Source organism: Henckelia pumila, chromosome 2 (genome assembly GCF_033568475.1).
Source record: "Henckelia pumila isolate YLH828 chromosome 2, ASM3356847v2, whole genome shotgun sequence".
NCBI lineage: Eukaryota > Viridiplantae > Streptophyta > Magnoliopsida > Lamiales > Gesneriaceae > Henckelia > Henckelia pumila.
The window spans coordinates 35,593,126-35,605,436 of NC_133121.1; the positions used below are offsets into that span (position 1 = coordinate 35,593,126).

Sequence of the window (12,311 nt, forward strand, 5' to 3'; positions counted from 1 at the left end):
CAAAAGTTGTGCATAATATCTGTTACCAGATCGAAACTAGGGTCAAATCCCTATCCACTACACTCACTTTGTAGTGCTGACATCGGCCTCACTCCGGACGCGAACCTCTAGGACCGTCAAGCCTCAGACCTGCCCCGCCACAAGGTATCCTAAAACACCAAACATAGGGGTACGGGTGGGCACGTGTCGGGTATTTCGGGTTTCGGGTAGTTCGGGTCGGGTACCCGATTAGCCGGGTAGTGTTTTATACTACCCGAAACCGAACCGATAACCTCGGGTACCCGACTTATCGGATACCCGATTAAGTCGGTTCGGTTCGGTTCGGTTTCGGGTTACCCGCTTTTTAAAAAAATTGATGCAAACTACAAAATAATATTCTACCATCTCAAACCAAATCTCAAATTTTTTATAAAAAAAATCATTATCACAACGAAAGTTTTGCTCACTAATTCCTTGTGGGCCTGTAGCTTATTTAGGATAAGTGATACATTCAAAGAATCAAAAGGCACTGGGGAAAGAAACTAGAAAGTTTCATAAAACTGCTCCAGTTTTAATTATTTGTTTTAATGCCTCAAATTCTAAAGGATTAATGGAGGCTACGGCTCTGCCTTGTTGCAACCAAATCATGCATATTTTTATATAAAAAAAAAATTGGGTTTATCGATAAAGTCCAAATCAATAGCCCAAATTTTTTTTATATTTTTTAAATAAATTAATAATATTTGGGTTGTCGGGTACCCGATCGGGTATTTCGGGTAGTCGTTTACTACCCGAACCCGACCCGAATAAATTTTAATCGGGTTCGGTTACTACCCGAACCCGATTTAAAACCCGATCTACCCGAATTTTGTACCCGATCGGGTTCGAGTCGCGACCTACCCGAACCGATTGCCCACCCCTACATAGGGGCGTGAGCGACAACGCTCAATACGAAAGCAATGATATATAAACAAATATGATTGAAAAGTGCATTTTATGCACTTAATTTGCATATGATTTGACTTGGCTTTTGTGATATATCGAGTGGATTTTATGCTTATTTGTTGTTGTTTTTGTGAGATGCAAGGATTGGAGGAAAAGTACCGAGAGGAGACGGAAAAAGTAAGTACGAAGCTACAAGTTTAAAAACTTATTGAAGCAAGATTGTAGTTGTACTCTAAAAAAAAATACTAAGATAAATAACAAAGAATTGGTTATTATTCTCACACGGCATGCTGCAAACTAGAAGCTAGCATACATAAGAATTTGAAAGAATACGTAAGAGCTGTCTCATAATTAATTGTGATTAGTTAAGAAAATGATGTTTGTTTTGTCATATTGTATCAATTTAATAATATATATAAAAAAAATTAAAATTTAAACGTTTGTTAATGAAGGGAAGATGATTTGTCGCTCAATTTGACTCCAAAATTCGAATTTAAAACAACATTTTGAATAACCTAATTATTACAATCTCCTCTCTTAATAAAAAACACACACACACACAAAATCTTATAACACGGTCTCACGGATAAATTTTGTAAGATATATCTTTTAATTGAAACATCAATAATAATATATTACTTTTTAATGCTAAAATTATAACTTTTTATTATAAATATGAGTGAATTTGACCCTCTAACATGAGACCATGTTTTAAAAAATTTTAGTAAAGACCAAATAGGTTTTTTCTTGTCATTTAAAACAAAATAAAACATGGGTTTAAAAATTTTAACCTCATCCATCTTAATTATTTCCAAAATTTGAAGTGTTTAACCTTCTTATCTATATTTCTCTCAATTTAATAAAGAAGAAAACCTCACACACCACAAATAACAATATCATAGTGAGGGAGAAGTCCATGATTTGGCGGAAAATGCTATTGAAAAGTAGTACTCTCACGGTACAATCAATAGTTAAATTTTAATTTAATCATATAAAATTCATATATTAATTTATTTCACATCAAATATTCAAAATAATTTTTGATCATTGGATTTTTTCGGTCTTGAGCCATATTATATCCACAATTAAGCAAGATAATTATTAAAACAATTTTAGAAAGTGAGATTTTTCTAGATCCTAATTGAAATACATATGGTTGGAAGTCGATATTCTCACTTCAAAATCATATAATATTTTAAAAAAATCAGAGATTCATACTACTCGTCAAGAAATTTAATCTCCAAACCATATTACGAGACAGGTGTTTCCATCTGTATAAATTTCTAGTTTAATAAAATGTAGTCTTAATTTTCTTTGCCTCCCTAATTATTAGGGCATTTTAGTTTAGTTTAGGAGTGCATACAATTCAATTATTTATAATTAAGCCATGATCATGACTCTTAAACTAACCAGTGGCTCTTTTTCTCCTAACATCACCATAGAATCATTAAGAGGAGATTGAATTAGTGAAATAGACTTCTGACAATTACTCTCCCTTATTCCAAAGTGAATTGATTTTGAACTTGGAAGAGCCAAATTTTGTCATATTTCATGTCTCATTGCATTTAAATTTTAAACGTCATATAATATTATACCATCAAGAAAAAAAAATCACCACAATCTCGCGGGATAGTCAGCAAAATAATATTTGATCAAATGTTGTTTCAATTTTAAAATAAGTCTCTTATTTGTATTTGAATATAATCAAATACATTTGGAGTTGATTGTGTTTCAAAATGATATTTGACCAAAGTGCAATTCATCTAAAATTGTAATTCTTTTTAATCGGAACGAGTGATGATAGATCTCGATGTTTACTTTTTTATAAACCAGAATACACTTTTTTATAACCTACACTAATCGGGGATAAATATCATATTATAAGGCTTCGTTCTACAAGTTCTTAAAAACGCTTTTAATATCTCGTAAGTGAAAAGATTAAAAATATATATTTGGACAAGATTTTTGTAAAATATTTTTGAAAAATATTTTTTGAAAATTTTTCTTCAAATATAATTTTTTAAAAATAATTAAGACGTATTTATATAATAGTCGTACAAATACATATTTATTCTTTAAAATAGTTTTTAAAACATTTTATAAACTTTTTTTAAAAAATAATATTATAAAAATGTTTTTTAAGTAATTTTTCCAAAGAGAGCTTAAAATTATATATATATTTTAAAAAAAAATGAATGATTCATTTACAAAACAAAAGCAAACAAATTAAAGTAGAATATAAAATTTTGCTTTGTTTATTTAACACGAAATTAAGAGGTAATCATCAATTACATTGGAGCTCAACACTCTCTTCCCAAGGCGCGTGATGCTACGTTGCAGACCGCGTTTTGTCATGAGGACCGTTTTCCTTTTCCTATAAATCCTATTGAGGAGACCGACAGCGTTGCCGGCTGTAAACACAATCTATCTGCACTTTGACGCATTTTCAAAATTTTTATATATAAAAATAAAAATAGTTAAGCTTATTGTGTAAAGTACTACGCTTGAGTTTTGACATAAAACGTATGACTTGTTCTCAAGTGAAATGGGTATTTGTCCATGTCAACAACAAAAAATAATAATTTTTATCAACCGGATCTAGTCCGAGATTAGTATAATAAAATCTCGTAAAACGATAACATAGAGATTTTTTTAATAAGTATTAATTTTTCATAGACCAGGTCGGAAATGATATTAATTTCACTAAATTGACATGAGAGACGTTATTATAGAATTTTTGTTATAAAAATATATATTTATATAATTCTCCAAAAATACAATTATATGTATTTTTTGAATTAATTTGCAACTTTAAAATTTAAGTTACTGTTTTTTTTTAAATATTAAGTTACTTATGATTGTTCCATTTGATATTTCCACCGAATATATATATATGAGTTTTTTTCAAGTGCTCACCTACTATGACCACCACCATGTCCACCAATGATGTGACACTATTCTATTGGGTTCCAATAGAATAGTGTCACATCATTGGTGGGCATGGTAGGTGGGCACTTGAAAGAAACTCATATATATATATATATATATATAAAACATAAAGAATATTTCACAAGAAGCAATGAAAACGTAAAGCATAAAAAATATATGGTAAATTACCTTTGGAACAAACATAAATTCAGTTGGCTTTGATACGTTTTGCGGTTACCTAATTACCATATTTATTTAAAACATTAATCATACATAAAGATGTTTATGGGTCCGTAAATAATATCTTACCTATGTTGATAATGTCTCAATTCAAATTTAAGAGTTGAGATTTATCAATATATCTGTGGTTTATAATTTTTTTCAGTGAACCCCATACATATTGATAAATATTTACCCTTAAATACATTAACAATACCAGTAAAAATATGATGAAATTATCGGTCTGGGTCAATTTGGAACCAATTTCAATCAATCCCATTTAGGTCATGTTTGAAAATGATTTTTTTTAAAAATATAATTTCTCAATACCATCTTAATCTGTTTAATTCATTTTGGATTGAACTGAAATCCGATACCAATATTGAATTAGATTGAGTTTATTGGAAACATATTCAAAGATATTCTAATTTAATTCGGTGGAATCAGATCCGATAATTTATTTAATTTGTTATTATTTTGTTTGATCCGTAACTTCTCTACGGAGTAAGTGCACAGTGATTATCAAAAGATTAAATGATTATTCCAATTATGTTTTAATGCAGTTTAATTAGATTGATACTGGCAATAATCCAATAAATCCAATCTAATATCCTATGAGATCGGTTTGTTTGTTTGTTTTTTATTAATCCTATAATTCACAACCGATTTGATCCGATTGGGGAGCTGGTTCAAGCCGGTCTCATTAACATGAGAAAATGGTTTTTTTTTTTAATTCTATAATTTTTTAAAGCTTTGTCTGATTTAGTAATTTGGATTTTTTTTGTCTGTTTTAATCGGAAGTTACCAATCAGTCGATTATTATTTATTTGGTGTCGCAATTTTTATGTAAGACTCGTAGAATTAAATTTATATTACACCCCAAGTTTCATTGTAAACGTTACATCAATTGATCATGCTTTCCTTCAAATATTTAAATTTAAAATAAAGAAAAGAGAATAGTCTAATCATTATTATACTGCTATTTTTATTTATTTTGTTTATTAATTGTGAATAAAAGGAAAGGGGGAAACGATGGGGCCCATTTGTGGGTCCGAAAGTCTAAACGGGTCCCACAGTCACTCTCATAACCACCCATCCCTTTTTCTGTTTATAAAAGCAGCTGCAAAGCACCCCATCACTCGCAGCTCCCCAAAAATCTCGTTTCATTACACAACACTAAGCTCATAGATAACACACTTTTACTGTGTGTCTTTGTGGCCTTGTTCAGCCATCATTTCTGAGGGGAAAGGGGAAAAAAAACAAGATCAATATTTGAGAATAGGCCGTCCATTTCTTGACCGTGTGTTGCTAAAAGAAGTATAGAATAAAGTGTAGGAGGGAAAGAAGGGCCAAAGAATATAGTAAAGAAAGTTGGGGTGAAAAGAGGCTACTGTTTTTTAAAAGCTGAAATCTTGAAGGGCTTTGGAATTATGGGTGGGAAGATTGCATTTTGCAATGTATTTTGGCTTGTGGGATTGGTGTTTTTGAGTTCTTGGATTCCTTGTGGAATGGGTTCTGTTTCGTACGACCATAGGGCGATTTCTGTCAATGGGCAGAAAAGGATTCTTATTTCTGGATCTATTCACTATCCTAGAAGCACACCTGAGGTATATCTTTGTGCTAAACGTAGTTGGTTAAATATTTCATGGAATGAATCTGCACATCCCAAATGCAGTTTTCTTGATTTCTCTTTCTGGTAATGCTGTTTTAGTTTTCTATTTTTATCAAATATACTGCATTTTTTTTGAAGAAATGTTTCTATCTTTGGGATGTTATAGATGTGGCCAAGTCTTATTCAGAAAGCAAAAGAAGGTGGTTTGGATGTGATACAAACTTATGTTTTTTGGAATGGGCATGAACCTGAACCGGGGAAGGTTGGTTATTTATGGCCAGTTGTGATATTTATGTGTATATCCTGCTTCAGTTGTTTAAGTATTTGTTTTCTCTTCTTCCTTTTTTCAGTATTATTTTGAAGGGAGGTTTGATTTGGTAAAGTTTATCAAAGTGGTGCAGCAAGCAGGGCTTTATGTTCATCTCAGAATTGGCCCCTATGCTTGTGCTGAGTGGAATTTTGGGTAATATATCATATTATAGAGTGCAAATAGAATTTCCCATATTCTTTGACAGAATGGTCGTATTTTGAGCACCTTCTGTGTATTTATTCCAGGGGATTTCCAGTTTGGCTAAAGTACGTTCCAGGCATTAGTTTCAGGACAAATAATGGGCCTTTTAAGGTCAGGCAACTGATATTTTGTCATATGAATAATAAGATCAGTATTATCTTATTTGAGACTGATCGGTGTCAGATTGTGTTTTTGGTGTCTGAAATGTTTTACAAAAGGATGCCATGCAAAAATTCACAACCAAGATCGTGAATATGATGAAAGCTGAAAGGTTGTATGAAACTCAAGGTGGCCCAATCATTCTATCTCAGGTAGATGAAATGCCCCCAGTTTTTGTCTAGTTTGCGATTCTTTGAATCAAAACGAGCCATTATGGACCCAGAGCTTCATTCAAGGAAGCCTAGGAGGGTTCAGGGCTCAATTTGATTGTTTTTTGGGGAAAAACTCGCATTATATGATAGATGATGTATGAAAACGCAAATATGAGCCAATTTGTAAGATTTCTTGTGTGTGCCAGATCGAGAATGAGTATGGACCTTTGGAAAACGAGCTTGGTGCTGCTGGCAAGGCATACTCCGATTGGACGGCCAAAATGGCTGTGGAACTTGGTACTGGTGTTCCATGGGTCATGTGCAAGCAAGATGATGCCCCTGATCCAGTTGTACGTATTCCGGTTTTGTTTTTGTTTTTTAATAAAAAAAATCAGATTATTTGTCATTCATATACTTTGTTTCCAAATCTAAGTGGTAAGGTTCTTGTTTGACTGTGTTCCCTCCCCATATTTGATCACTTCTCTGGCTTGGCTTACTCGTGCAAAAATACCAACCACAGTTTTTGTCTTGTATATGTGTATGTATGTTTAATATTTATTGATTATAATGTCTCATGCTCCAATACCTCATATTGTCTCATAACTCTATGAGCCTCTTTTTCGCATTAAACACTAAAACTTTTTCGGATGTATTATTATATGAATATTTTTTTTGATATTCAGCTTTGGTGTTGCTCTCATTGTGCAGATTAATACCTGTAATGGTTTCTATTGTGATTACTTCTCTCCCAATAAGGCTTACAAACCCAAGATGTGGACTGAAGCCTGGACTGGCTGGTAGATATTGAAACAACTGATATGATTAACTTCCTTTAACTTCAACGCCTTTTTTATGCTCCATGTCACTGGAAAATAACACATCACAACATTTTATAGGTTCACTAAATTTGGTGGTCCAGTTCCATACCGACCAGTTGAGGATTTGGCATTCTCTGTTGCAAAATTTATTCAGAAAGGGGGATCTTTTATTAACTATTATATGGTAAAAATGGACCTCCAGTTAAATACATAACTGTGTACATGTGGTGATAGATTTGGCTTGATGTCTTCTGTTTCTCCTGCTTTGTCAGTATCATGGAGGAACAAACTTCGGGAGGACTGCTGGTGGCCCATTCATTGCAACTAGCTATGATTATGATGCCCCGCTTGATGAATATGGTATGACTCCTGAGTTTTTTTTGTTGTTCTTGTTATTTGCTCATGATATATGTAGAGCACGGTATGCCATGCATAATTTTAACTTGGAACTATTGATCTGTGCTATTTTGATTGGTAAACATATCAACTTGTCTAGAACAAATCATCATTCGCCACGTTTGGGGAAGATGACTTCTTTTTTTATTAGCAAAATAGATAAGAGGGAGTGCTTATAAAATTTATACGACTAATTGCACTCGTCACCCTCAATATCAGTGTCATTGTGGGCTGTAATGATTAAAGTGAGACAAAGGGATTGTGGAGAACTGACCTCATGTTGATAGATGACATGTTGGTCTTGTAGGACAATTTGAGGCAAAAGGTGGTGGAAGAATAAAGCATACACCAAGTATCGATTCAACTTTCTCTAGATCGTTCCCCTCAAATCAAATGAGAAACAAATTCAAAATTATGTATACTTTTTTTAATTAATTTTGCCGCTGTATTCAAAATCCTGGATGTGCCCGTGCTTTAGGCCCATTCTTCATTTCATGAGACGACCAATTATGTGCCCTCAGGCGTTACATCACAAATCCCTTGTCACATATATTTCAAATATCGCCGATATTTTGGCACCATTCTTGTTTCGTTATCAGACCTCCTTCACCTTCCTTCCAATAGTTTTATATCTAGTTGTATCGTTAATTTCATCAACTTCTAAAGTAATAAGAGGCTCAAGCTGAAGTAACGAAACCTTCTTTTCGACGCAGGGCTACTGAACCAGCCTAAATGGGGTCACCTGAAGGATCTTCATAGAGCTATAAAACTCTGTGAGCCAGCTCTTTTATCCGGAGTTCCCTCTGTTATTTCACTCGGAAACTTTCAGGAGGTTGGGATTAGTTTTGATTCTATTTTATGGGTAATCTGTTTGTAATGGAAATGAACACCGTACCATTTCTACATTTTTACCTTACAGGCTCATGTCTTCAAATCAACATCTGGAGCCTGTGCTGCTTTTCTTGCAAACTACAACCAGCATTCTTTTGCAAAGGTGTCTTTCGGGAATGCGCACTACAACTTGCCTCCATGGTCTATCAGCATCCTTCCCGATTGCAAGAATACGGTTTATAACACCGCAAGGGTGAGCAAAAGATCGTTCATTGTATCTTTTATGTTTATTGTTACATATAAAAAGTTTCTCTAGTTCATCTTCAAAAAAATTGTTTGTGGAGAATTAAGTTGACATCCATCTTAACTTCTTGTGAAGATTGGTTCTCAAAGTGCACAAATGAAGATGACCCCAGTTGGCAAAGGATTTTCTTGGCAGTCCTACAATGAAGAGACATCATCTTATGACGATAATTCGTTCACAATGGTTGGATTGCGTGAACAGCTCAATACCACCAGAGACAACACCGATTATTTGTGGTATTCAACAGAGTAAGTGCACATGTAACTGTTGGAAATCAAGGAATATATACTAGAATCGGATATGATATTATCAAGATTATGAATCGTTTAAAAAACACTACCACAATTTAGTGATATTTTTTGTTTCTGTTTTTCAGTGTGAAGATTGATCCACGTGAAGGATTTCTAAGAGGTGGAAAGTGGCCTGTTCTTACCGTCTTATCTGCTGGCCATGCCTTGCATGTATTCATTAATGGGCAATTATCAGGTGGGTAATTCTTTTGATAAGCACATCTAAAGACTATATGATCTTGTTCGAACAATGGACAACCAAAAGCACTCTGCTTCAATTTATTCATCCAGAGAAGTAATTTTTTGGGAAATCCCTTCACTTTGGGGATGAGGCGTTAAAAATGATATTTTATGTTTCGGTTTGGCTTTTGGATTCTTTACGATCGTCACAGTTCTGTCTAAACATAAGAATTATGTTCCTTCATGTTGTAAAATTTTTTTCAGGAGCCTTAACAATCTACTGCCGGACCATTTTTTGTGATTCACTCACTTGTGCACATTCTTGCAGGAACTGCCTACGGAAGTCTTGAGAACCCCAAGCTAACTTTCAGTCAAGGTGTGAATCTGAGAGCTGGGATCAACAGAATATCTCTGCTTAGCATTGCTGTTGGTCTTCAGGTTTGTTCAGTTCTCTTTCTCCTCTAAATACAAACAGACGAAGAATAATTTTTTTGACCAAAAACAATCAAATTAGATAATTTCCTAGATTGTATATAGTTGGATGCATTATATTCACTCTCGTTTTTTCTTCTTTTGTGCACTGAGCTCAGAATGTTGGCCCACATTTTGAAACATGGAGTACTGGTATTCTTGGTCCAATTTCACTCAGTGGTCTGAACGAGGGGAGAAGAGACTTAACATGGCAAAAATGGTCTTATACGGTTAGTCTTAATATGCTCATAATTGTCTCATTTGCCAAGATTCTGGTTGTTTCTCTTTTCTTAAACCTCAGCCTTATTTTTGTGGCAGATTGGTCTTCAAGGAGAATCTCTGAGTCTTCATTCAATTAGTGGAAGCTCTTCTGTCGAATGGGTTGAAGGTTCTTTAGTTGCTGAACGACAACCCTTGACTTGGTACAAGGTGAGTGTGTTTTCCTCATCTTGATAACCCCAAAATTCCTCCAACTTTTAGCCGGAATCTACTAAATCTAGAGAACCTGCTAATACTTATTTGCCAGACTACTTTCAATGCTCCGGATGGCAACGAGCCGTTGGCTTTGGATATGAACACCATGAGTAAAGGTCAGGTTTGGATAAATGGCCAAAGCATTGGACGATATTGGAATCAGTACAAAGCATCTGGTAACTGTGGGGCCTGCAATTATGCTGGCTGGTTCGATGAGAAAAAATGCCTGAGAAACTGTGGTGAAGCTTCTCAGAGATGGTAAAGTAAAAAAAATCTATGTAACAGCTTTCTCATCCTACGAATGATGGGTTGGGACTAAACCACGAAACATATGTTTTTCAGGTATCATATTCCTCGTTCCTGGCTCTATCCATCAGGAAATCTGTTGGTTGTTTTTGAAGAATGGGGAGGAAACCCAGATGGAATTTCTTTAAACAAAAGGGAAGTAGCAAGTGTCTGTGCTGATATAAACGAATGGCAACCAACCTTAATGAACTGGCAAATGCAATCATCAGGAAAAGTAAACAAACCACTGAGGCCTAAAGCTCACCTGTCCTGTGACGCTGGCCAAAAGATTTCTTTAATCAAATTCGCTAGCTTTGGTACCCCGGAGGGCATTTGTGGAAATTACCGAGAAGGAAGTTGTCATGCTTTCCATTCCTACGACGTTTTTGAAAGGGTACATACGTGACTTTAAGCTATTAATCCTCACTTCTTTCCTTTACTTTGTTTTAGATTAGCTCGAGCCTTCTGAGTATTGTGGTGGATATGGGCCTTTCTGGCCGAGCCACATAATTTTATGCTCTGTTCATTCTCTTTTCACCTATTTGCACTATTTAAAATTCAACGAGATACGAGACCGGGCTTGTAGCCCTGCAGTTTCACCTGTCCGCCTGTTTGGTGGGACTCTTCGAGTCCTATCCCCCTCCCCTGTAGTTAAAAAAAAATAATAAGCAAGATCTTTCTTCTGGTGTCTTATCCAGTCATTGGCTTGTCCTTGTTCTGTTTTTGCAGTATTGTGTTGGACAACAATCTTGTACAGTACCCATTACGCCCGAAATCTTTGGGGGAGATCCATGTGGAAATGTCATGAAGAAACTCTCCGTTGAGGCCATCTGCAGTTGATGTTCCCTAAAGCATCCCCGTTTCATCTCTACCTGTCTTGGACACAGATAGATCCTCTGATGTTTTCTATTCGTTACAGCTATTTTGTTCGAGCTTTGCTAATGGTGAAGTTGTACATATATGCAACACACCATTTTAGCCGAAGCTTGCATAGAATTTGATACCAAAGATAAGAATACCACCAGTAGTAGATATTGTAGTATATATGTTGTCCCTTTGGCCTGCCAATTTTTAACTTGAAATTTGGGGTGAAGTGGGATTAGAATGCTGCACATTGGGACCGATAAATGAGTCCACGTGCGTGTGGTGGTGTTTTCTTGTTTTGTTTAGGTGAGCAATAATCTCATTGTTTCGCTTTCATATGTTTTGAATTTGTTGCCTATTTGTCAAGGAAGAAAGAAAGCTTTATGTTACAGATCTGCTTTCAATAAATATTCTGAGTGTACTCCAATTTTTAAGATAAAGTCATTCCGAGATATCCTTATTCTCCTGTCACAAAACAAAAAACTCGTGTGATCTTTTCACAAGTCAAAGAATGTTTGGGAGAGTTTTTAGAAAGTATTTTTCAACTTTTTTTTAATAAAATTTCACAAATTTTCAAAAAAATTTAAGAAAAAGTTGAGAAATACTTTATAAAAGTTTTCCCAATCATTACCATAATCTTATGAGGTTGATCTATTACTCGATGCCATCCATGTGAATGTATTATTTTTTAGGTCAAAATGTAACTTTTCACTTTATATATGGAACGAGTCGATCGTCTCATGGATATAGAATTGTGAGACCCTTTCATAGGAGATCTATACCACACTTTCCCAATTGATTTTTAGTAAATATGTTTGATATATTTTAAGGTGTTTACAGGGACGGAGCCACCCCAAAGGCTGGGGTGGGCTCCGGCCCTGCTCATTTTGTTT

General features: G+C 34.6%; 1 protein-coding gene across 1 annotated transcript; it reads left to right on the plus strand.

The window, feature by feature from the left end:
- Window positions 1–5,205: 5,205 nt before the first annotated feature.
- On the plus strand, window positions 5,206–11,809 carry LOC140880159 (beta-galactosidase). Its single transcript, XM_073284341.1, has 19 exons — window positions 5,206–5,678; window positions 5,850–5,945; window positions 6,034–6,146; window positions 6,239–6,305; window positions 6,413–6,505; window positions 6,712–6,855; window positions 7,214–7,302; window positions 7,402–7,507; window positions 7,596–7,683; window positions 8,433–8,551; window positions 8,639–8,803; window positions 8,930–9,102; window positions 9,231–9,340; window positions 9,653–9,762; window positions 9,915–10,025; window positions 10,114–10,224; window positions 10,322–10,527; window positions 10,612–10,948; window positions 11,284–11,809. Exons 1-19 carry the CDS (start codon window positions 5,502–5,504, stop codon window positions 11,392–11,394), a joined length of 2,526 nt encoding a protein of 841 aa, XP_073140442.1. The 5' UTR covers window positions 5,206–5,501; the 3' UTR covers window positions 11,395–11,809.
- The last annotated feature ends 502 nt before the right edge of the window (window positions 11,810–12,311 follow it).